Here is a 23,634-nt window from a genome sequence, read left to right as displayed (position 1 = left end):
GAATTCTCAGTGCCTTTTGAGAGATGAATCACATTCTTATAAGCCTCATCCACAGCTAGTTTACTTGGGTATGCATGATGTTACTCCAGCGGGCACAATCACCCAAATCAGTGTGGATTAGTTCAACTCTGGGGGAACGTTATCTTCTTGTTTCTCAAGATTCTGCTTTAGACACTTGGGTTCTGAAAGCAATGAACAGCAAAAGACACTTCTCTTTTGCTCAGAGGGTCCGTCCTTGCAAGAGAAGAGCAAGTTCATACTGATTTATATTTGACTGATTCATATTTATGAATATGGGATACTAATATGAGAAAATGAGCCACTGCAGCCAGGTTGTGAGGATGTGTGTAGTCCTATTGAATCCTGTGAGTAAAAGTGAGATAAAAAAAAAAGGCAAAACACGCATTTCTGTGGCAATGGCAGTGGTTTTGTTCATTTTATTAGCAAATTTATTCAATACAGTCTACTGAAATATGTTTGAATCTTAAAGTTGTGATGCTATGACTGATCTGCAGATTAGAAGGATGGCAGGAAAACTGACTCGGTAATGGCTGTTTCATTACCAATCTGAGACCAAGATTCACAGGTCTGCAGAAAGTATAAGGTTGCAACATTGCATAATGTGGCCCACATTCTCACAGCAGCAGACATCTAAGCAAAGTAGAATACACAACACGTCTCTAAATGGTCAGTTTAATCTTATTTCCTACTCTTAAGAGGCTAGACTGTGGCAAGACAGATTCAGCTCTTGAAAGCAGTGGTTAAGGCTATGTCTAGCCTCCGGACTCTTCCTTCGGCATGAAACAAACAATTCAGTGTCCTAGTATCTGTGTTTCTTTTTATAGTTCTACCTATCATCTAAATATCCCGCCTAAAAAGAAGAGTCAAATGTCTTGCTCACAAAGGTTATCCAATTCCTACTTCCCAGAGATGTCAGCTTTATAACCTTCTGTAATCAAAGTTCTTCTGGCAGATATTCGGTGGAAAGGGCTCTATCTGTGTGCAGAGTTCACTTTTCAAGTATAAACTCACATTTTTCCAGAGTTACATAACTACAAAGGCATCTAAGCATTCATTACTGTAGTTTTTATTTTTGCATTTAAAAAATGGTGTCTTTTATTAATTCAGAAAAAACATCCCTCCGTTATGTTCAGGCATGTGTTTGCTTGAAGGAGGATATCGCTGTGCCAACAATTTATAAAGCTGCCACTAACTGGCACGTCTGTTTTGTCGACCATAAATCAAATGGCATAGCAGTAATTTGCTATTCACTCTAATGTAAACTTCTCTGTTTTTACAGGTGGCAGAGAGAAACCAGAATAAGAAACTTCAGTGGTCGTTTGCAAGGAGAGGTAGCTTATTATGCCCCGTGTGGGAAAAAACTTCGGCAGTACCCTGAAGTTGTGAAGGTAATTTGAAAGTTAATGAAGCTACCCAGTGGTACAAGATTAAAATACAAGAATGATCCACAAAGGTATATTTATAATACCATCTTAACATCCTTATGTTGCAAAAGGATAATTTTCTAGATCTTTTCTTATGGTTGTTACATTTATATTCCTTGACTTTGAATTCCTTTAATAATGAGCCAGTATGTAAAATCTCAATCAACAGTTTGTGTGTAAGCCACACTTTGTAATACCATTGTAAATCACCCCCTAGTCAGCAGCTTGTGTGAAGCTTAAAGGTTTCTTCCTGAAAACTGGATATTTGTCTCATTGAAGCCATTATTTTCTCTTCTGTAGTATCTAACCAGAAATGGAATTACAGACATCACACGAGATAATTTTAGCTTCAGTGCAAAAATAAGGGTTGGTGACTTCTATGAAGCCAGAGATGGACCTCAGGTGACTGTTTTTATATCTATTGACAGTTTTCTTACCTTTAGTACCAGAGTCAGTCTCCAATAATGCAGCGACATAAAAGAATGAACTCACAACCCATTTGGAAGTTCACGTTGGAGACACAATGTTCAATTAATCAGCTTACATTACTTTCACAGGTATTAGCCTAACGTTTACCAAGGACAAGTGGAAAATATAGCGTAACTAGAGGTAAATGGTAACCAAAAATGAGACTGGGAACATGATGGCTCTTTGTTGAAAGAATACAGCAGTCAACAGTACGACCAGACCCCCTAGTAAGAGATGAGCTAGAAAAAAGTACTTGAGATGCACTTCGTTTTTAGAATCCATTCATTCTACCTAGAAGTAGAAATACTTTTGTTTATTTTTTTGTCAAAATAATCAGTGAAATTATTAGGTGTGATAGGGAATTTTAATTCCAGTCTAATACTTTGTCAGATGCTGGAGAGATTTCTAATGGCAGTTTCTCAAAATGCTGGAATGTAGTGAATTTCTGTAGTCAGACAGGGTAGATGGCTTGTGCGCTGTTGGTGAAAAGCGTTGTAACAGGGACACTCGACCCCTTTCTTCTGTTGAAGGGCATGCAGTGGACTTTACTGAAGGAAGAGGAAGTCATTCCTCGTATTCGTGCGATGGAGGGGCGTCGGGGGCGCCCCCCAAACCCTGAGCGCCAGCGCTCTGGTGACGGCTCCAGAACGAAGCGCAGGAAGGGCCGGCCCCCCAACGTGGGGGCCACCGAGTTCCCCAGCCCCGCCGATGCCAAGCTCCTCCGCAAACTGGAAGCTCAAGGTGCAAATTTTAATTCCTGATTTTTTTTGCTATCTCCTCAGTCGTGGGATTTACAGGTTTCAATTTCATTCAGTCACACACCCCCCCCACCACCACCACCATTTCAGAGGTTGCAAGCTAAACTCTTTTTTTTAATGCAGAAATTGCTAGACAGGCGGCTCAGATCAAACTGATGCGGAAACTTGAAAAGCAAGCTTTGGCACGAGCTGCTAAAGAGGCAAGGAAACAGCAAGGTATGCAGCTAACTTCCTGTGGCATTGTAGAGCAGTCTGCCTTCAGATCAGGTTTAATGTCATGCAGTTTTTGTTGCAAAAAACCCTCTATCCTGTCTTTTAGCAATCATGGCAGCTGAGGAAAAGCGGAAACAGAAAGAGCAAATAAAGATTCTGAAACAACAGGTATGTAGCGCTTGACAGTTGTCAGGTGTTTCGCACACATATTGTTCTTCATAGAAATCCATCCTTTTTTAAATAATGTCATGTGGAATTTCAAGCATAGAAGCTTCTTTTAAATGTCAGTTTTTCAGTCAGCTTGGTAGTTTGATTTGGACGGATCTAGAAGCAGACAACACATTTTGACACCGATATCACGGCAAAGGGAGCACCCCAATGTTTTGGGGTGGTGCAGTGGCTCTGTGGCTAAGGATCTGCGCCTGGGGCTGGAAGGTTGCCAGTTCGGATCCTGCGGCCGGCAGAGGAATCCTACTCCATTTGGCCCCTGAGCAAGGCCCCTAACCCCAACTGCTCCAGGGCCGCCGTATAAATGGCTGACCCTGTGCTCTGACCCCAGGCTTCTCTCCCTGTCTGTGGGTCTCATGGAGAGCAAGTTGGGGTCTGCGAAAAGACAAATTCCTAATACCTCATTCCTGGAAGTATTCCCTGTCAGTGTTGTAATATAATAGCGAGAATGTATTTCACTGCAAAATTAGAGGATCCCACACAGCTGAAAAATTTTTTGAAGCGATATTTCAGGACTTTCTGTGTTAGTTTGTGTCAGGATGTAGATAAGTTATTCGTTGAGATGTTCTAATTTTTAACCCAAGCAATTCTACAAAGTACTTACACATCAGTGTGATATCTCCTGAAAGATCTTAAAAGGAAAGTTTCTTTTTTGTAAGCGAATAATAAGCCTCATTCAGAGCTTTTAATAGCTTCTTCAACTCAATTCAAAAAGATCTACTTTTCCTCTGGAGTTCACTTGCCGTTGCAAAGAACATGATGCTCACTTCCAGCTCTACACCTCTTTAATCTCCATGGCATTACTTTTAATTCATTTACGTACTTTACAGGAAAAGATCAAACGAATTCAGCAAATAAGAATGGAAAAGGAGCTTCGAGCACAGCAGATTCTTGAGGTATGTCCAAAAGGAGGTTAAACATAGCAGTAGCATTCTTAAAATACATGTTTTGCTTGGGGCGTGAATGTTTGAAAACTACTAAGGGCTATTCCTGAATCATGTTGTTGCAGATTGTGTTATGTCTTATGCATAATTTTACATGGGCCCAACACTAAATTGGCTTTAGTGTTACTAGTACTGAATATTAAAAGTCTGTCTTTGCCTCTTCACACCATGGGTAAATTGTACATAAAGGATTTTTTTTGTCAAACAATTGCAACAGTTTTGCATAAGTAGATGGGGGAAAAAATGCTGTTTTCCATACACATACAATTATAGAAGCTCCAAACTGTTTTAGCAGACCTAAATCAAATTTGAGTTGACACGGTTGGCAAGCCATTCTTAACAGGATTTTTCACAGCTTGTAATTACATATTTAAATTTTACGTAATTTATTCTCACTCAGTTTTTCTCCTTTGTATGACTCGCTGGTTAGGTTTTTTTTTTGTTTATTTTTTAAAGGTTCAAAATGGAAGCAAATAAGTTTGAAACCATAGTCTCCCTTTGCATTTTATAAACGTTTCCAAGTGGTCTGTTGATTGTTTGCAGGAGACACAGACAAAAGAGAATCTCTGCTGTCAGCTTTTAAGTGATTGAGCGTGGAATAAAAACAGATTAACATCTGGTTTATTTACAATGGAACAGGTATATTGCTCTATGCAGATCCTTGGAAGTTAATCTAGCGTTATATGAAAGCAGAGTCGTAAATATCACAAATATTATATAGTATGTTAATTTTAATAAATGGAAAACCTTCCATACGTTACTGTTTTTTAGGATTGATACCTTCTTGACAGGGGAGTGTTTTGATGTCTTGCTGTACATATATGACATTCGTAGTCATCGTTTATATTTCTCTAAACTATAAAACATAAAAATAACAACTAAAATATCTACTTGCTGAAGAGAAAGAAATTCATAAGCATTGCTTTTTTAATTTTGATTCTGGAATAGCCCTGATAAAAAAAAAATCTGTCCCGGTTTTATTTCAGTATGGAGGATGAAGTAATGAGCACAGTGGAATGTTTATGATGTCAGTTGTCTTTCTGTACTTTCTGTAGTGCTTGCATGGTATGATTTTAAGAATATCTTTTAATGTTAATCTTTTTCATAAACCTAATATAAGGGGAATAGGGTGTCCTCACAAGATCTTACATCAACTCTTCTATTGTTAAGAATGTATGCTTGAATAGCTTTAGTTTGGTATCATGCCAACACTACAGCATTAGGTCCACAGCAGTTAGAGGGTTTTATTCAAGCACAAAGTATTGTCTGTTTTTTTTCTGGTTTGTTGTCTTAATCTTTGGAAGCATGTTGATGTGTTGTAGACTGAGATGTTTTACAGCTGTTAGTGGTACTGTTGCATGACCTCCAGACCTGTTTTGCATGCACAGGCTAAAAGGAAAAAGAAGGAAGAAGCAGCAAATGCCAAAATTTTGGAAGCTGAGAAACGAACAAAGGTTAGTTTAGATGGGCCGCAAAGACTTTTGGGGGGAAAACTGAAGACTGTGAGTAATCTGAATAAAACAATCATTGTTACATCAAGCAACATGCCTGTTTTTTTCTGTTTTTTTTTACCGTACATGTTTCTGTGCTCAAGTGCCTCATTGTCATATTTTTAAGTGAATACAAAATAATGTTTATTGAAGCTAAAATTTCCTCTCAAGATTCAGGTGAAGTGAGTTTTGTTGACACTGTGAGCTTGTGTTTTCTATGTAAATCAGTGTCATAGAGGACATCAAAATTCAGAGCTCAGTTTACCTCCACCATATGTCAAACAGTTTTGAAATGACTGGGTCATTTCCATTTCACATTAGTTCAAACTTGGCTCAACTGTAAGACTGTCAATCTTTTTGCTGTCAAACAGGGGGGAAAAAAGGAAAAAAATGTTTTCGCTTGAATTCCCAGTGAAATAAAGAAGGAGAAACATTATTGTGTATTTGTGTCTTCTGTTTTAATAACAAAAATCAGGTATGTGTGGATTTTTATTTGGTTTTGTTTTTGTTTCAAGGAGAAGGAAATGCGACGACAACAGGCAGTTTTGTTGAAGCACCAGGTAGGTATCCTTCAGTTTAGCACATCATCTGACATGGCGCTTAAACAGTTTTCTGATTTAAACCTTTTTTGGGGCCTTTTAACTACATATTTGTTCTATTTGAACTCCTTTGTGGTTTTCTTTTGTTAATTTCCTTGCTTTTTGGTATTGGGATGTCTCTTGGGGTGTGTTTTTTCTAATAAACTGGTTTTTATGACTTTGTGATTTCTGTTTCATAATACTTTGCCAACTCTTTCTACCAGGAGTTGGAGAGGCATAGACTAGATATGGTATGGGTATGTTTATTTTTGTACATCTAACACCGCATCGTGAATTGGTTGTGATATGGTTGTCATAGCAATGCATAAAGTGTAGCACTGGCTGCTGTCATACTACATTCTTCTGCATGGCTTTACAGCACAGTGCATTGCATACATCTGCTCTATGTGTCCAAGAAATACAATTGACTTTTCATAATTTGTTGATTACTTTTTGTTTCTTTACAATTATATTATAGGCTGCAATCCATATTTTCATGTTCCAAATTACACTTCAGTGATAAATGTCATCCATTACATTATTATTCTTGTAATTATTATTGCTTGAACTCCAGTATGAATGTAGTCAGTGTTTGTCTAAGGAGAAAATCACGTGTCCATTCAGTTCTCAGCTAGTAAATTACTAGTCTGTCATTTTAGAGGCCTGGTTGTTTACCCTTTTGGTTTCTGAGCCCAGTTCAGATCATAATACTCCAGGAGGAAGTGTCCCTTCCTTTTTTTGGATAATTTATTTTTAATTGAGACTTTTTTTTATTTTCACAACTTAAGTCATGTTCACTTAGCCTACATTAGCCTTAAGATGGGCAATGACAACATTGCTATAAACCCATGCCATATTGAATCTAGCAGTACAACGGGAACACAATATAATTTCAGCGCCCATCTGCAAGCATCACAGGCTTGATATTGCTCCCTGCACGTCATCTGCCTCAGAAACTTTAAGCAAAATCAGTGCACACAGGAATAATGTTAACACCATGTAACTTAAGGCCCGCTCTGTTACAATGCTGTTTGGTAAGAGGGGCATTGAAAATGTATAAGTTCCTGTATCTGCAACTCTTTTGGTTTATTTTTTAAGCAGTTCTACTGCCATACACAGAAAACCCAAAATAACTAGCAGCCTCTTGTGTAAATTCTATTTTTTTTTCGTAGCAGATGTAACATAACTGATCTGTACCAGCCAACCATTTTGCTTTTGTATCTGCCGGCTTATGAGGAAGCATCACAGCTGACCCTAACTTAAAGCGTATGCTTCTGTTTTTGACACTGTCCTCACATCTGTTGCTTTCCCCTTTTGCTTTTGGTTGTCATTATATTGCCTTCTAAACTTCAACTAAAACATACACAAACTTGGCCATTATTTACGTGATTTGTCTTTTTTTTCGCTAAACATGCTGTATTGAAGTCAGCTGTTGTGTTCTATGTTCACGTTCAAGTGCTTTCGCTCCGGCTGTTTCACCCTGACGACGTTCTTTCTGTTCCGCTAGGAGCGGGAGAGACGACGGCAGCACATGATGTTAATGAAAGCAATGGAGGCTCGCAAGAAAGCAGAGGTAAGTGATTTCCTAATTAGCTGCCTCTCTTGGAAACAACGGTGCAGCTTCAGAGCCAGCATTTCTTCTTTGAAAATATATGAACTGTGAACAAAACTAAGAATCTTGCTCAAAGCGATTTTCTTTGAAAGAAGTGCTGCAATTTAGAAACAAGCCCTAGTGTCTGGCGAAATTATAACGGTATAATCCTTGATAGCATGAACTGTTAACTTGTCTGTGATATGTTCAAGGAGAAAGAGCGACTGAAGCAGGAGAAGAGGGATGAGAAACGTTTAAACAAGGAAAGAAAATTGGAACTTAGGAGACTGGAACTGGAAATTGCTAAGGAGATGAAGAAGCCAAATGAAGATATGTGCTTAGCAGATCATAAGGTAATCACATTTCTAATTGATGTAATAAATGAACCCCACTATTTTAAGCACATTACAAAGTTCTATGTTTATTAAACTGTGTCAATGCTTTTGATTGAGCATTGGACATTGGAGGATAAACTAAGGTTATACTTAGGATTTATGAGGCAAAGAGCATGTAGTATTGTCTGGTCATTAACAAATCCCATAGTTAGCAAACCTGCTTCATTTTAGTAGTGCACCATAAGAATGTTTAGTCATGTATATGATATACATTGAGTTCTTGAGGCACAAATGCTTGAAAATACCTGTTATGTTCGTTAAATATCTGCACTCTGCTCTCACAATAATATTATACATAGAGAAGCAGATGGGTGGAAAAGCATGATATTCAAAATAGTAACTTTTTCCTTACTATCGTATTAGTACAAAATGCTGCCATCAAGTGGCTATTGGTATTGACATTTAATAAAAGACTATTTAAAAACACGTACAGGATTTTCACCTGTAAATCAATAACACGTATTAGACTTAACATAGGAGACTGGCAGAAACAGAGGAATCTATGAAAGCTATTAGCTGGGTGGTGTGAGATTTGGCATCACAGAAGTGCTATATCCGTAATGCAATTTTAATTTTTTTTACATTATATTGGTTGTATCGATTAATCCCTCGCGTTCGAACATTTCCGCATCAGGGAAAAATGTGTTGTGACGAGATGTCAAGAACAGGGCAGGATTGACTTGCTAATGTATTTAAGTATATATGGCCATTCTGTTCCCTAATGATATCTCAAATGGTGATGGACGAACTGCTGGATCAAAGAGTATCAGAACTGCTGAATCACTTTATTTTAATTTGCAGCCTCTTCCAGAGCTGTCTCGTATTCCCGGACTGGTTTTACCAGGGAGCACGTTTTCGGACTGCCTCATGGTGGTGCAGTTTTTGCGGAATTTCGGGAAGGTTCTGGGCTTTGACATCAGCGTGGACGTCCCCAGTCTGAGTGTGCTGCAGGAGGGGCTGCTGAACGTAGGAGACAGTATGGGAGAGGTGCAGGACCTGCTCGTCAGACTGCTGTCTGCGGTGGTGTGCGATCCCGGACTGCCGCCTGGGCATCGAGTAAGGAAGGCTTCACATCGGAGTTCTATGTTGCAGTCTCTTACAATGTCCTAAATTAATCTAGATCATCACAATCATAATGAGTCGTTTTCTTGTAGTTCAAAATGTGCTGTAAAATAGAAAGTATTTTCTGGGAAATTTCCATCAAAATGTTTAGGAACGTCTCATCCACGTATTGCTTTCAAAAGTACAAATAGAAAGTACAGTTATTACTGAAGTCTAAGCCACAAATTTCATTCCTCTGAATATAACTTCAGCAGCTGGCCAGTCACTACAGTGGTGAAAATGTGACCCAGCTTTAGTCTCAAACCAAAGTTTTTCAATCTGGTAACGTCTTTTAACGTTATATCTCCAAAGTTGTGGAAATAAAAAATGTTGCCTCTTTTTTAGAGATAGTCAATGAGATTAATTAATTAACATTACAATTTAACCTTCAAGAGCTTGATTTTGGGAGAGAAGGTCACTTTCAGAAAATACGCATCATAAGGAGTTTAACCATGCTAATCAAGAAACATTAGTCACACTTCTTTTTGGCCGTCTAGTATTTCTCAAAGGAATGCCACTGACTGGTTCATATTATAAAGTATTAAATGGCAGTATTTATTTTTTTAAAGAACAGTTGCAAAAGAAAAGCCCTTCTGTTACTTAAAACTTTTTATCTCCAATTTCAAGGCCAAAACAGCTTTGGGAGACCATCTGACAAACGTTGGGATAAACAGGGATAACGTTTCAGAGATTCTACAGATCTACATGGAGGCCCACTGCGTTCAGACAGAACTGACCGAGAGCCTGAAGACCAAAGCCTTTCAGTCACACACTCCAGCACAGAAAGCCTCAGTGCTGGCATTTCTTGTAAATGAGCTGGCATGCAGTAAAAGTGTAGTGAGGTAAGACACTGCAAAACTTGATACCAAATTAAGGCTCCAGCATTCAGTACTCACTGGAGTGTTATTTATGCACTTGCGTGCTAAAGTGGTGGTTTCAGTTTCTGGTCCTTGGAGAATTCAGGTAGTATAGGTTTTTTCCTTTATACTCACACTGCTCCTCCGTGAGAAGGAATAAAAACAACTCGATTTTAATCTGTCTGCAAATTCTGTGGTCATTATCAAACTATAGTGTAAACAGAATTCTGATTTCTGGTGAGGCATGCAAAGTGTTAATTGGTTCAGCTGGCAGAACTTTCGGTAAATATGACTCAGTATTTCATTTAATACAATGGGTACACTTTGTATTCAGCAATTACATTCTTGCAGCTAGTCAGAATGGTAATTGATTTTAGTGACTCTGAAACATCGGCAGTTTTCTTCATAACATTTTTCTAAGTCAGCATTGTAAAATGTGGGTAAATGAAGCACTACAAAGAAGTGAGAAATGTCCTTGTCATGGATGACAGTTATTGAGAGATGTATGCTAGAAGATGAAATTAGAGCCTTATGGAAATTGTTGTTATTCTGACTGGGGGCCACAGTGGCGCAGTGGTTAGCATTGCTGCCTCGCAGTGCTGAGGCCCTGGGTTCAAACCTGGGCCTGGGGTGCTGTCTGTGTGGAGTTTTGTATGTTCTCCAAGTAATTCCAGTTTTCTTCCACAGTCCAAAAACATACTGGTAGGTTAATTCTGGAAAACCTGGCCCTAGGTATACTTGTATGCGTGTCCATATCAGTGTGTCAGCCCTGTGATGGACTGCTGTCCTGTCCAGGGTATACCATTGCTTGGGATAGACTCTGCCTCCACTGTGACCTTGAATTGGAAGAAGTGGTTAGAAAATGCTTGGATTGACAGTTATTCTGACGACTTCTTGTATTCACCAGCTTGTTCATTTATTCAAAGGTTCAGAAATTCAGAATTGTACTGTTTTTTTCACATATTATTTCCAATCATTGATTATGTACCGCATGTGCTGAAGTAGTAGTTTTATGCCATAACATATAAAAGGCTTCTGCATTCAAAATTTAAATCCTTTTGAGATGTGTGATTCTTTGTTCCTTTGCACAGGATCTAGAGATGATGATTTTTTCTTCTCACTTGCTATATATTTATTTGTATATATAGCGGTACTTGGTTATTCCTATCAGTCATGTTCTTGTCCATACTGACTAAATGCTTAATTAAGTGTTCATCCTAAAATTAAACTGTAAAGAAAAAGCTTGAAGGGCAGTGTGCCCTATTTTATTCATGGGCATCTGAATTTTTAATGTCATTGGTATTAAACACAGAAGAAAGGAATAAAAGGACACTTGTTTGAAGAATACAAGAACACAGTGTTTAAATTGTGTGGTGGAAGCAAAAAGTAGGCATAACAGTTCTTCTGATGTTTCTTTCCAGTGAGATTGACAAAAACATTGATCATATGTCTAACTTAAGACGAGACAAATGGGTGGTGGAAGGCAAGCTCCGCAAGTAAGTACATTTTCACAGTAATTATCAAGTAAATTTGGGTCTCTTTGCTTATGTTGTCACAATGTCCGTATCTGGGTCGCATATATTACACAATTATTTAAAGATTTTCTTACAATTTAACCACTTGCTTGTGATTTAATGGTGCAGCCACATAAAGTACCCCAGTATTATTGCATGTTCTACAAGTGACGCACAGGAAAATGACGGCCCAACATTTTTCACTTAAGTTGGCCTTTTGAAGAAGGTGATAATTCCCTTAGGATCAGTTTCCTTAAAAATACAAGCACATAAAGTTTATCTGTACTTGGGAAAAATGCATGACACTTGGATTACTGCTGAAGCTTTCCAAAATACACATACTGTAGGTGTCAGGAATAACATTAACTTTTAGACTAAACCAGAAAAGCAATTAAGCTTGCGTTACTATGTATGAGCTTTTAGCCGAACTGCCCAGCAGGCCAGATGAGCCAAATGACCTCTGGTTTGTAGCCTTTCCTATTTTCTTATATCATTTAATTGGTAGCTACTCATTGTTTTCCATTTTATATTTAATTTTGTTAAATGCATTTAACATTCTGTATTGTATATGTTAAACATAATCTCTAAGATGTTATTAACTCTAAAACTTTGAATTTTATTTGTTCATTCTACAGTGTTGGCTAATTCTCCTCTTTGATACAATATGCAACTTGACTAGTTTACTAATTACACCTGTGTAAATGATAGAAATCAGAAATATCACTGGACCCTGTGGTACTTCACTGATTCCATTGCCCGAGCCTGGATATTGGCCCCATATCTGTACTCTGTGTTTTCTTTTCAATAATCAATGACCATTATTTATATTAACTTGCTTGTCTTTAATTTAATCATTTTCTAAGAATTATAATCGAAAGCCTAATGAAAATATATACCCTATCATACACTTTATTTGTATCCATTACTGCTGTTGTTTGATCAAAGAATTCTAACAACTTTTTCTTAAATCCATGCTATTACTTAGACTCCTATTGCCATATATCCATTTAGATGTACTTATCATTTCCATAATCTTACATGGAATACGAGTGAGACTTATTGGTCTGTACTAAATTGACTCAGTTTTATCTCCCTTTTATGCATGGGTAAAACATTAGAAATACCATTATATATATTAACTTTCTTGCCTGTAATTTAATTATTTTCTAAGAAATATTATCAAAAGCCGACTGAAAATAGATACCCTATCCTGTCTGTTCAGGCTGCGAATAATTCATGCCAAGAAGACTGGGAAGAGAGACTCGAGCACAGGGGGCGAGGGTGGGGAGGAACAGCAGGCCCTGGGCACACCCTCGGCGGGGCGGAAACGCAAGCGGAAAGGAGGGGACAGCGACGAGGATGAAGACGAGGATGAGGACAGTGAGGACCAGGGAGAGGATGACGATGAGGACGAGGACGACAAGAAAGGAAAGAAAGCGGAAACCTGCGAAGAAGAGGTACACTAGCTCTTCACTTCTTTACCCCTGTAGCGGTAGCCCTGCTTTTAGAATGACCTCAGCCTGGTGACCACCAAAATCCTGTTTGTATTTGGGGAAAAACAATTCCCAAAAACAGAACACAAAGATTTTCCATAGGCAGTTTGAGTTTGCTGGCTAAACACAATCTGACACCTTTGTATATGGAAAAAGTATACAAACCTACAGATACATAGTGAGAGTGCATTTGTTTTATGGGAAGCAACACAAATGTGATTTAGTAGAATAATGATTTCTGAAGTATACAGTACCTAGAATGATGTTAAAATGCCTTATTACTCAGTGGGGTAACTTTATAGGCTCTCGTGAGCAGTAGTCCAGCCTTTGTTTGATTAATATTGCACAGATTTGTAGTAATGAGGATCTGTGAAATTGAGTAAGTCTGTTGTTTATGTTGTTGCAGGATGATGGGGACCAGGCAGCTACTGTTGAAGAGCTGGAGAAGCAGATTGAAAAACTGACAAAGGTGAGTAATGTCGGAAAAACAAAAGCAAGAGTCTTTGAGTTTTGCGAGACAGAAAAGAAAAAAAAAACATCTTGTTTGTGCTTGTTCAGCAACAGAGCCAGTTCCGAAGAAAGCTCTTCGAAGCATCTCATTCCTTGCGGTCTATGATGTTTGGCCAGGATCGCTATAAACGGCGATATTGGGTGCTACCTCAGTGTGGCGGAATTTTTGTTGAGGCTATGGAAAGTGGGGAAGGTAAGGGCAAACCTGTGAATTTCTTGATGTATGTTTTCTGAAGTGATAGCTTAAGTAACCATTTTAAGAAACAAATTGCATATCTCACTGGTGATGCAGATTAAGCAATCATGGAAGGGCCAGAATAAACTCCCATCGAATTTTGCATGTTTATAATACAATTTAATGTCCACTGAAGTATGATTTCTTGTAGGTACTACTAGTTCATATTGCAGCTTTAGGGCTGGTTTAATTGAAATTCTGTTTATTACAAATTTGTACATGCCCTTACCTCTAGCTGTTTGCCAAAGCATATTAAATTTGTGTTTTAGGACCAGAAGAACTGGAGAAAGAACGGGAAAGGCTGAAGAATGCAGAAACGATCCAGATCAAAGAGGAGGTAACGGAAGAGAAACCTCTGGACATCAACCTCGACCTCAGCTTCAGCAGCGCCGTGGGCCAGGAAGAGGGGAAGGACACCGATAACCCTAACCTCTTCTTGCAGAAACCAGGTTCCTTTTCTAAACTCAGCAAACTCCTGGAAGTAGCAAAAATGTCGCCCGAGTCGGACGCCCTGAACCAGAAGCAGAACGGAAGCAGCCCAGCCAACATCCCTGCCATCATTTCTTCGCCGACTCACTCTAACTCACAGCAGGTGTTGCCCAGCCCCCAGCCAGCTGCCTCCCAGTGCTGTCCAGACTCTAAACCAGACTCCAACGCTAACCTCTTCAGCCCCATCCACGGCAGTCCTGGAAAGATGTACAATTCTCAGATCCTTCCTAATGACCAGCTTTTCAGAGTGCTGACAGAAAGGAGCGGACACTGGTTTAGTCTTCTGCCCAGAACACCATGCGATGACTCTTCTCTTACTAGTACCACAACCCCTTCTGCTGCCTCTCCTCACTTGTCATCAATGAGGCCTAAGTCTCCTTCTCCATCCCCGACTCCTCCAGCTGTGTCTGCCAGTCCACAGAATCCTGTGGGGATGAATAACTTTACATTGTCAGCTCTTCAGGTACTTGACCCTTGGGTTTAGAGCTATGACAGTCTTATCTGCAACATTACCCATTTACTTGGATCCAGTAAGAGTCTCCATTGAAATATGTATTTGGCTTTGCCTTACTTAGCTTCTGAACATTTAAGAAACTTGTTAAAATATTGGCATGCAGAAAGAAAACCAATAAATGATTTAACCAAACAAATATGGGGGTGAGTGATCTCCCTCAATTCTCAGAGGTTGCAGTTTATATATTGTATATATTGACAATTTTCTCTCAGTCAGGCCCTTGGTTACCAGTTTGCCTACTGTACCTACAGTGATTGAGGGATCATGGGATTGTATCATCCCCTCTTTATCTCCTGTCTGGATGTATGCCTTTGTAAGCTATGTGTTCATGTTGCATTCTCCCTTTTTCCTTTAGGTGAAGCCTGGTTTACACTTAATGAGTGTCCCTTTTTGTGGATGGCCTACCGGAATTATGAGCCCAACGTTGCCCTTCTCTAGTAACCACCTGCCACCAGCATCAGGTCCTGGATTTGGAATGGCAGATGGAAATGGCAATCCTTTCCTTGTCCCCAGTGTTTCCACCAGTAAGAGTGAGTCTCCGGTGCCACAAAATGAGAAGCTCCCATCCGCGCCGTCTCCAGCAGTGGAGGTAGCCAAACCTGTGGATTACCCCAGTCCAAGGCCCATTCCAGAAGGTGAAGAAAATTTTCACTTTTTAGTGCTTCCAATGCAGAGTCTACAACAGGTACCCTTCAACTCTGCTTCTGGAGAACCCCGGTCCAGCAGGTTTCATAAGTAGTCATTAAAATAATAATTTCTAAAGATTTGGAAGACTGGGATCAGTTACAAGTGAGTGGGTGAATTAAACAGTGTAGAAATCATTTGGAAAATATGTTTTCAGTTATTGAGAATAATTGAAAACTATAATTGAAAAATAGTTCCCTTGATTAAGTTGTTTCATTGAGGAATAACTTACAAGTGTTCCCAGTCTTTAGAAACAAGTGCATTAATGGAACATTTAAGACGTAACTGGATTGGAGCTCTCTAGACAAGTGGTAGAAACCTGTGGTCTTCAGCAGCAAGAGAAGATTGTGAAAGACTACAGCAATAAAGTACAGCACTATGTAGGGAGGTTCAGGTCCATACAAAAGTATTTCAAAATAAACCTGGTTTCATTAACAAAATACAAACCTAATGCTAACACATTTTCCTTTTGTACAGGGTAATACTGATGCAATGTTCTATATTACTGATTCTTCCTTTATTTAAAATTTCTTTTTAAATTCTAGTTCATCTGAATTTTTCCCTACCATGAAATTGATCAGATCAGTCATAATATTTCTATGGATGGGGGAGAATGGCATACCACTTTTTGTAGAAAGTGAATTATGGAAATGCTAGTTGCTTCTGATGTTATAAAATTGAGTATTACCTCTGATGCACTCCTGTTCCAAGGGTTAAAAATGTTTGCCTTTTCTTTCTCTTTGATGCAGAAATGCTGACAGGATGGTGGAGAATAACAGATGCTGAAGAGCTAAGAGCACTGGTGAAAGTTTTGCATTTCAGGGGAATAAGGGAAAAGGCTTTGCAGAAACAGATTCAGAAACACATGGATTACATCAGCCAAGCCTGTGCCAAGAACAAAGATGGTGCATTTTTTTCACTTTTGTTTGTTTTGTGCTCTGCTGATCTTGCAATCATTTTCTACATTGTTAGTTATTGTATTAAAAGTTAATCTTTTTGAAATATAATATAAGATGGCACCCCTACATATTTAAATAAAGCTTCTAAAGACAAACTGAAGCAGTATGTTGGAGTGCAAATATATACTGAAAAAATAGAATATTTAGAATTAAAATAACCTTCCTTGTCAGTTACCCTCCTTTTCAACTCCATAGCCATATACTAAAATACAGCAAGGAAGAAAAATGTATGTATTCTGTTCCTGTCTAAATTTGAAGGATTCCACCCATCATTACTGGATTCCAAAATATATTTTGAGAGGGCCTATTGAATAATTGAATATTATTTGGTTTGGTGTTGTATACATTCCAAAGTCCATTACAAGAGATTACAACATTGAATTGAGCAGATATAAGATTAAAGTAACACTTAATGTGTGTGTTGTATTGCATGTTTGCTTTAGGGGTGTGTTCATATTTTATTATTTAACTAGTAAAAATGCATTATATTTTCTTGCCAGTTGCCATCGTTGAGATAAATGACAATGAGGAAAACCAGGTTACTCAGGAAACATTGGAGAGCTGGTGTGTTGAAGAACAGGCAATGGAAATGGACATAGCTATTCTCCAGCAGGTGGAAGAACTAGAAAGGAAAGTAGCGTCTGCTAGCCTGCAAGTCAAGGTAAATACCTAAGCCATGTCGGCTCAGAACGATAAAATAGCTACGTGTTTATTTGCTTTAGACCACTCCATATACTGGGCATCAAAAGAAATGTATCGCTAGTGGGAAAAAAATCAGTTTTACCAGGAAGGTGCCAATCTTTTATGTACTGTAAGTGGTGCATTGACCTTTACAAGAAGTAAATTCTTTATGCTGATTAACATTTGTCATCAATGGGGTTCATCAACTTGGAGTCTATAGTGAAAGTCACAGGCTAATGGTGTGTGTGACTGTCTTTGGAAGCAATATGAGCTGTATATCTGCGATGCATGCTTTTTACCAGTTTGCAGTTGTAGTCCTGTGGATTTCCGTTAAGCTCTTCTCGTAGATTCTGGACAAGTATCTGCCTGTTCACTGGCATCTGAACCCTACATGCTACGCATCATTCCAGCTCATCCCACAAATAGTCATTCAGTGGAGCTCCAGTTGGGCGTCCACAGCATAACTGTCTCATTAAGCAAGCAACATGAGGCTGTGTGTTTTCCTGCTGGAATGTCGTCATGTAAGGATGAGCCCAAAGGTTAGGCAGCACATGAGGTCTCACAGCTTGAACCAATGTGCAGTAATAGTCAGGTTGCCATCAATCACTAATGAGTGAAGTTCTATAGGGATACACCTGCCATGACCACCACACTTGAGCCTCATCATTGATTGGTCGGTTGAACGCAACAAAAAGCATATCCTTTGGCATGTCTGAGCCGCACTTGTTGGCAACCATTTTGGCAGTCTTGATTCATTGCTAAAAAGACTTGGTTCCAATGCTGGCAAGACCAATGGAGAGGCGTTGGCCCAAAGGCATTGCTCTCTTGAGAAGTAAGGCGTATTGGTTCCTCTGTGCCTTTTTTGATTTTCACAAGACACAGTATTCAACAGATTAAATCACTCTCCACCTTTATCCAATCAGCTTTTACTCAATATCTGTATACTTTTCTTGAAACCTACATGCAAACGTGAAGTGCTATGTTTGTTTTGATGCTCAGTATAAATTTAAAAAAGAAATATCATTCAGGTGCCAGGCGCTAGCTTTTATAAGAAGTGATTTGAAGATCTAGCTGAAGCACTGCTTCAAGGTTAACATTGTCTTTCAATGCACAGGGATGGATCTATCCAGAGCCTCACTCAGAGAGGGAAGATCTTGTCTACTATGAGCACAAACCATTCGCTAAAGAGCAGCAGGAAGAAGACAGTGTTCAAGGAGAAAATGAGGATTGCGGTGATGGCAGCATTATCCGGAGAATCAACAACCCTCTAGATATAGCTGTAACCAGGCTGGCTGAATTGGAGAGGAACATAGAGCGAAGGTATCTGAAGAGCCCCTTAAGTACCACCATTCAGATCAAACTGGATAATGTGGGCACAGTTACTGTTCCTGCTCCTGCACCATCTAGTAGTGGTGATGGTGATGGGTAGGTCATCGAGATTAATTGGAACACTTATTGTGCTTCTCTGCTGATTGGAGCCTGTTCTGTTGTTGTTTTTTTATTTGTTTGCTGTGCGTGTTGCCTGTTCTTCCTGCTTTGCATATTTTGGTTTCTTTGATCTCAAGTTCTTTTTTGTAACTTCTGTGTGTCTGCGGTGCTTTTTTGGAACTAGTTGTATCTTGCATGGTGCATTGTATCATAAAGTTCTTTCAGGGCTATGGGTTTCTCATTTCTAAGCACTGCCCTAGCACGCACTTTTGAATGTATGAGGCATGTTGCCAGTCTTAAGGCACAGTTGTGTTGAACCCAGCTGCTTCCAGTTCGCACCTCATGGCTTCTTGTGCACTGCTATTTTTGGTTTTGCTTTATTCTGAATTGTTTTGTTTGATGTTGCGCCTGAGCACATCTCTGACCTCGCTGATGTGCGCTTCCCTTCACACAGAGGGGAAGAGGACATTGCCCCTGGGCTGAAAGTGTGGCGCAAGGCCCTCAGTGAGGTTCGCAGCGCAGCTCAGTTGGCCCTCTGCATACAGCAGCTGCAGAAATCAATTGCCTGGGAGAAGTCCATCATGAAAGTTGTGAGTATATGCAGTTTCTTCGGACAAGTAGCTCAGCATTTCTTTGCCGAATTTCATAGTTACAAAGCCAATTTTCATATGTTGCAGTACTGCCAAATTTGCCGAAAGGGAGATAATGAGGAACTACTCTTGCTTTGTGATGGTTGTGACAAAGGATGTCATACTTACTGCCATAGACCCAAGATCACCACAATACCTGAGGGTGACTGGTTTTGTCCTGCCTGCATTGCGAAGGTAATATTGGCCTTCAGTACAGAGCAATACAGCTTAAAAAGAAGTTTAATTGGCATTATGTAGACAGATTTGATCCCGCTATTCCTAGGAAGTAGTTTTTGTTTTACAGATTGATGAGATTTCCGTATCATAGAGTTAAAAAAATACAATTCCAGTAATGCAGTAAGTAAAAAAAAAAAGGTAACTGATAACATTGATTGTAATATGTAGGCAAAAAAGTTTGTTCTTAAGGAAATGTATGAAGCATGCATTCAGCATCAGGTGTCTTCTGTGCTATTCAGGCAAGCGGTCAGTCCCCAAGGAGTAAAAAGCTTCAAAACCGAAGTGGAAAGAAAAACAATGAAGTAAAACGGAGTAGGAAACTGTCTGTGGCTGGAGAAGTCTCAGAGGACGATGCTGCAAGTACAAGCAGCACTCCAAAGAAAGGGAGCAAGGAGGCCAAAAAGAGAAAAGGGGAAGAAAATGCGTCTTCAAACCAGAGCAAGCAGGAAAGTCCTCTATGTGTGAAGAAAGCTAAAACGGCAAAAGACAACGCCAAGGATCTAGCTATGTGCAGGTAAAAACTTCAGTCTACGTCTCTAACCTCCAGGGAATTTTCTAAACTGGTTTAGAAATAGTTGGCAGCTGAAGAGCTGGCAGCTACGAAAATCTGATTGCCAGCAGTTGGATGCAATCGTAAGACACTTTGGTTCAGAGGGTCTGCCAAATTACAAAATGTCATGTAAATGTAATGAAGTTTGAACATTTCTCTCCAGAAAGCTAGGACTGTGGCTTTGTAGTCAATAATCTGGAAATGTGGTGTGCAACTCCCATGCCTGTAACCATATAGATCATGATGGTAACAAACAACCTGTGAGAGTAATAGAGTTTGCTAATTGCCAAACGCACTTGTACTGATTTCAATGGTAGTTTCTTGCCAGCACCATTATTTTTTAATTACCTAATGAGAGGGCTGTGCAGAAGTAGTAATGTTTGGAAAGATGGTAATATGAATAATGATGACTATGTATAGTCTGTGACACAAGGTCCAACTGTGTATAACAACACTAAAATAAAATTTCACATTTTCATTTTGTATTGCGCAGCATAATCCTTTCTGAGCTAGAAACCCATCAAGATGCCTGGCCGTTTTTACTTCCTGTGAATTCGAAGCTTGTGCCTGGATACAAAAAAGTGATCAAGAAACCTATGGACTTTTCTACTATTCGTGAGAAACTTGGTAGCAGCCAGTAAGTATTATTTCCCCGATAGGCTTATATAATAGCAGATATGTGATTTTATTTTTCAGACAGTAAGAAAAGAAAAAAGCAGAGAAGTGCTTGCATTATTGCAAATGATTTATATTTTCAGGCAATTTTTTTTTAAATTTTTTAACATTAACATTCTGCTTTTAATATGTAACAGTGTAGTGACGTAGAATATAGTATCAGCTCCGTTACTATATGACCACAAGTCATATAGTGCTTTCTAAATTTACCAGATCCATAGCTCTTTTCCACATCTACGCTGCCTCTGTCACAGGCTGTGGTCTATTTTAGCTGGCTGACTGATTCCTAGTACTTCATTTAGTGGCATTTTTAAGAATATTTGTAACAACCTATCAAGTAACATGCCTTTCATTAAGAATTCTAAAATTCTCTCTCTTTCTATTTTAGGTATCAGAATCTTGAAGCATTTATTGTCGATGTCAAATTAGTGTTTGATAACTGTGAAACATTTAATGAAGATGATTCTGAGATAGGACGAGCTGGTCACAACATGAGACGATTTTTTGAAAGAAGATGGACTGAAATTTGCAAATCAAACTAGTCCTGTTTGAACATTATCTTCACTGTCTGGGACCAGCAGTCTTCATTTCAGTTTTCAAAGTGGAACACTTGGGGAAAGTATATACTCAAGAACATCTCTGTGGAATGATGCTCGAGTCTCTACTTCACAAACCAGGGCTCTGAAATTACATTGTTCTGTTGATTACGCTGGTTTGGTTAGAACAGGGAAAACACACCCAAAGAGTTCCAGATAATGGGGTGTCATAGTGCAATACCAATTACAAATGAAATCGCACTGAATTTACAACCATCAGAGCTGTAATACGGAAAGAAAACTTTCCACTACTTGTAAATAATTTTTTTACAGTTAATATTATAGTGAATGTATTTAATTTTGTTAATTATTTATGAGTAAAAAGGTCCAGTCTTCATTTTCTATGAAAAGGAAGAAACAGCAAAAACTGCTTTAAAATCTTAAGGAATGTTTTTCAAATATAAAACAAAGCCAAGAAATAACTGTTTACACTGTTCTGTGTCTTAAGGGCACCAGAGAATCCATTACGGTAATACTGTAAAGCTGCATTTATATATAAATATATGTTTTTGCATCACTTAGTTGCAAAAGAACAGTGAGGCAACAGTGACACATCTGTATATACTGTTCATTAATGTTAATATTAAGTCTTGTTTGGAATATGTATGATGTGTACATATTGTTTTCAGACATCAAATATTGTTTATGCCTTAGAATGATTGTAGCATTTTATTTTAGTCTTAAAGTGATTATACATATATTGCTTGTACAGTACATATCCTCTGCAAACACTGTGGTCTCCTTAATCTTGGTAGTGCCTGCCTTTCCAACAGGGTGTAGGGGATATTATTTTTTTCCCATTTTTCTATTTTTTTATATAATTTTAACCCTCCTGGGCCTCGAATTCTAACATAATCATTTTTATCCATATAAAAGATATTGCAACGCACACAGTATTTTTCATAAAAGCATTTCCCTCCATCTGCCTTGCCACAGAACTGAGGACACAAGGACATTTGTAACCACTGTGTTTGAACTGCTGTGTGTTGTGGCCTACTGGAGGCAGCTAGAGCAGATTTTTTTGTACCTAAGTCAGAGTACTTGAAGTTATTTTATTTAAAATATATTGTGGAAAAAAGGTAGCATTCTTTTTGTAGGAGCATTATTTTTCACTAGTGTGTGTGGCACGGATCTAATAAAAGGATGTTTTTCAACCCAGTATTTTTTTGGTGTGTTTATGTACAGTAGCTCTTGTGGTCTGCATGACATTGCTCAAGATGAACTGAAAAGACTTCCTCTCAGACAAGCCTGTAATTAACAGAAACTGTGAAACTGTGTTATAAATCCCTTTTAACAGTTTCCAGTGACATTGATGTCATAGATCACATCACAGTGTTATGTTACTGAGAACTGATAAATGATTTACATATTTATATAAATGACTTTCCATTCTATTAAAATTTTCACAAAAACAATTTGTAAATTGCTACATTTGACTAGTTTTATTAATAGGTAAGATGTAACCCATTATACTCTTGTGGTTTCTTTAAGTTAGGACTCTTGTAGTTTTGGTCAGTTCCTTTGTTATGAATATTTTTTATTTTTATGGAAGACATAAATTCTTGACTACCTTTTGTAAGCATTTTCCTTTCTTTTCTAAGCTTTTTTTTGAAGTTCATGAGCTGTTTTATTACAAAGACCCAAACAGGTTAAAGTCTTCTAAACTCCTAAACTAACAGGATAACTGCAGGAAAGAAGCATGCTAAAATCCAGCACATATCTGTTAAGAATGTGAAATTACATTTAATGAGTAAAACATGCCTAATACGGTTCTCATACAATGAACACAATATGCTAGGGTGTGTCTTTTTAGTTAAAAAAATAAGTATAATGGAAATGTAGGATTGAGCTAACTTTTAATTCATTAACAATAATTCATGGATTTGTTTTGCAAAGACTAGAGCTCTCAACCGCATAACGGAACACTGCTAAGAATCAAGCTGTTATGTGAACTCTGTCCACACTGAACAATCAATCCAACCAGAAAGTTGTAAAGGTCACACATAACTGTTATTTTGGCTGATTAAAAATAAAAACTGAGAATGCTCAACGTTTTTAAATGTCACGATTTCTTCAAATGTTCATTAATGTAACCAGCGGTTCATCGTGCCCATTCTGTTTATTACTTCTTGCCGTCCATCTTGAGCACCCTGACGACTGCGATTTAATTCCCGGATTCCTACAAGTAAAAAAAAATCACCATTAGGTATGGTACACTAGTCTCACGAGAGAGAAAAAAAACCATGTAAATTTTGCACACAGGGGTAATATTAATTTCAGTGTGGGGGAAAAAGACAGAAAAGGGCCATTTTTACGCAGAACCAGCTGTGATAAGCAGTTTGCAGTAGCTCATGGCAACGACGTACTGTATA

The 23,634-nt window shown here is 38.5% G+C and overlaps 1 protein-coding gene across 18 annotated transcripts in view; it reads left to right on the top strand.

Annotated features, from left to right (window-relative positions):
- The window catches only part of baz2ba (bromodomain adjacent to zinc finger domain, 2Ba), a 79,997-nt gene extending 57,577 nt beyond the window's left edge, over positions 1 to 22,420 (top strand). For 5 of the 18 annotated variants that reach the window (XM_015358701.2, XM_015358702.2, XM_015358704.2 and 2 more), the window contains 27 exons: positions 1,301 to 1,409; positions 1,746 to 1,847; positions 2,444 to 2,654; positions 2,795 to 2,887; positions 2,991 to 3,052; positions 3,943 to 4,008; positions 5,445 to 5,510; positions 6,062 to 6,106; positions 6,349 to 6,381; positions 7,632 to 7,697; positions 7,928 to 8,068; positions 8,912 to 9,166; positions 9,839 to 10,053; positions 11,490 to 11,564; positions 12,805 to 13,039; positions 13,482 to 13,544; positions 13,634 to 13,778; positions 14,090 to 14,772; positions 15,179 to 15,458; positions 16,257 to 16,412; positions 16,967 to 17,127; positions 18,262 to 18,572; positions 19,030 to 19,165; positions 19,253 to 19,399; positions 19,681 to 19,955; positions 20,485 to 20,628; positions 21,055 to 22,420. In XM_015358701.2, the coding sequence (XP_015214187.2) occupies positions 1,301 to 1,409; positions 1,746 to 1,847; positions 2,444 to 2,654; positions 2,795 to 2,887; positions 2,991 to 3,052; positions 3,943 to 4,008; positions 5,445 to 5,510; positions 6,062 to 6,106; positions 6,349 to 6,381; positions 7,632 to 7,697; positions 7,928 to 8,068; positions 8,912 to 9,166; positions 9,839 to 10,053; positions 11,490 to 11,564; positions 12,805 to 13,039; positions 13,482 to 13,544; positions 13,634 to 13,778; positions 14,090 to 14,772; positions 15,179 to 15,458; positions 16,257 to 16,412; positions 16,967 to 17,127; positions 18,262 to 18,572; positions 19,030 to 19,165; positions 19,253 to 19,399; positions 19,681 to 19,955; positions 20,485 to 20,628; positions 21,055 to 21,208 (4,429 nt within the window). In that variant the 3' untranslated portion in view covers positions 21,209 to 22,420. The remainder of the gene's footprint in view (positions 1 to 1,300; positions 1,410 to 1,745; positions 1,848 to 2,443; positions 2,655 to 2,794; positions 2,888 to 2,990; positions 3,053 to 3,942; positions 4,009 to 5,444; positions 5,511 to 6,061; positions 6,107 to 6,348; positions 6,382 to 7,631; positions 7,698 to 7,927; positions 8,069 to 8,911; positions 9,167 to 9,838; positions 10,054 to 11,489; positions 11,565 to 12,804; positions 13,040 to 13,481; positions 13,545 to 13,633; positions 13,779 to 14,089; positions 14,773 to 15,178; positions 15,459 to 16,256; positions 16,413 to 16,966; positions 17,128 to 18,261; positions 18,573 to 19,029; positions 19,166 to 19,252; positions 19,400 to 19,680; positions 19,956 to 20,484; positions 20,629 to 21,054) is intronic. The other 13 variants (XM_015358699.2, XM_069196321.1, XM_015358710.2 and 10 more) reach the window with 13 other exon arrangements.
- The last annotated feature ends 1,214 nt before the right edge of the window (positions 22,421 to 23,634 follow it).

The sequence above is a fragment of the Lepisosteus oculatus genome, chromosome 12 (genome assembly GCF_040954835.1).
Source record: "Lepisosteus oculatus isolate fLepOcu1 chromosome 12, fLepOcu1.hap2, whole genome shotgun sequence".
Lineage (NCBI taxonomy): Eukaryota > Metazoa > Chordata > Actinopteri > Semionotiformes > Lepisosteidae > Lepisosteus > Lepisosteus oculatus.
This window is presented reverse-complemented; position numbering and strand designations above follow the sequence as displayed.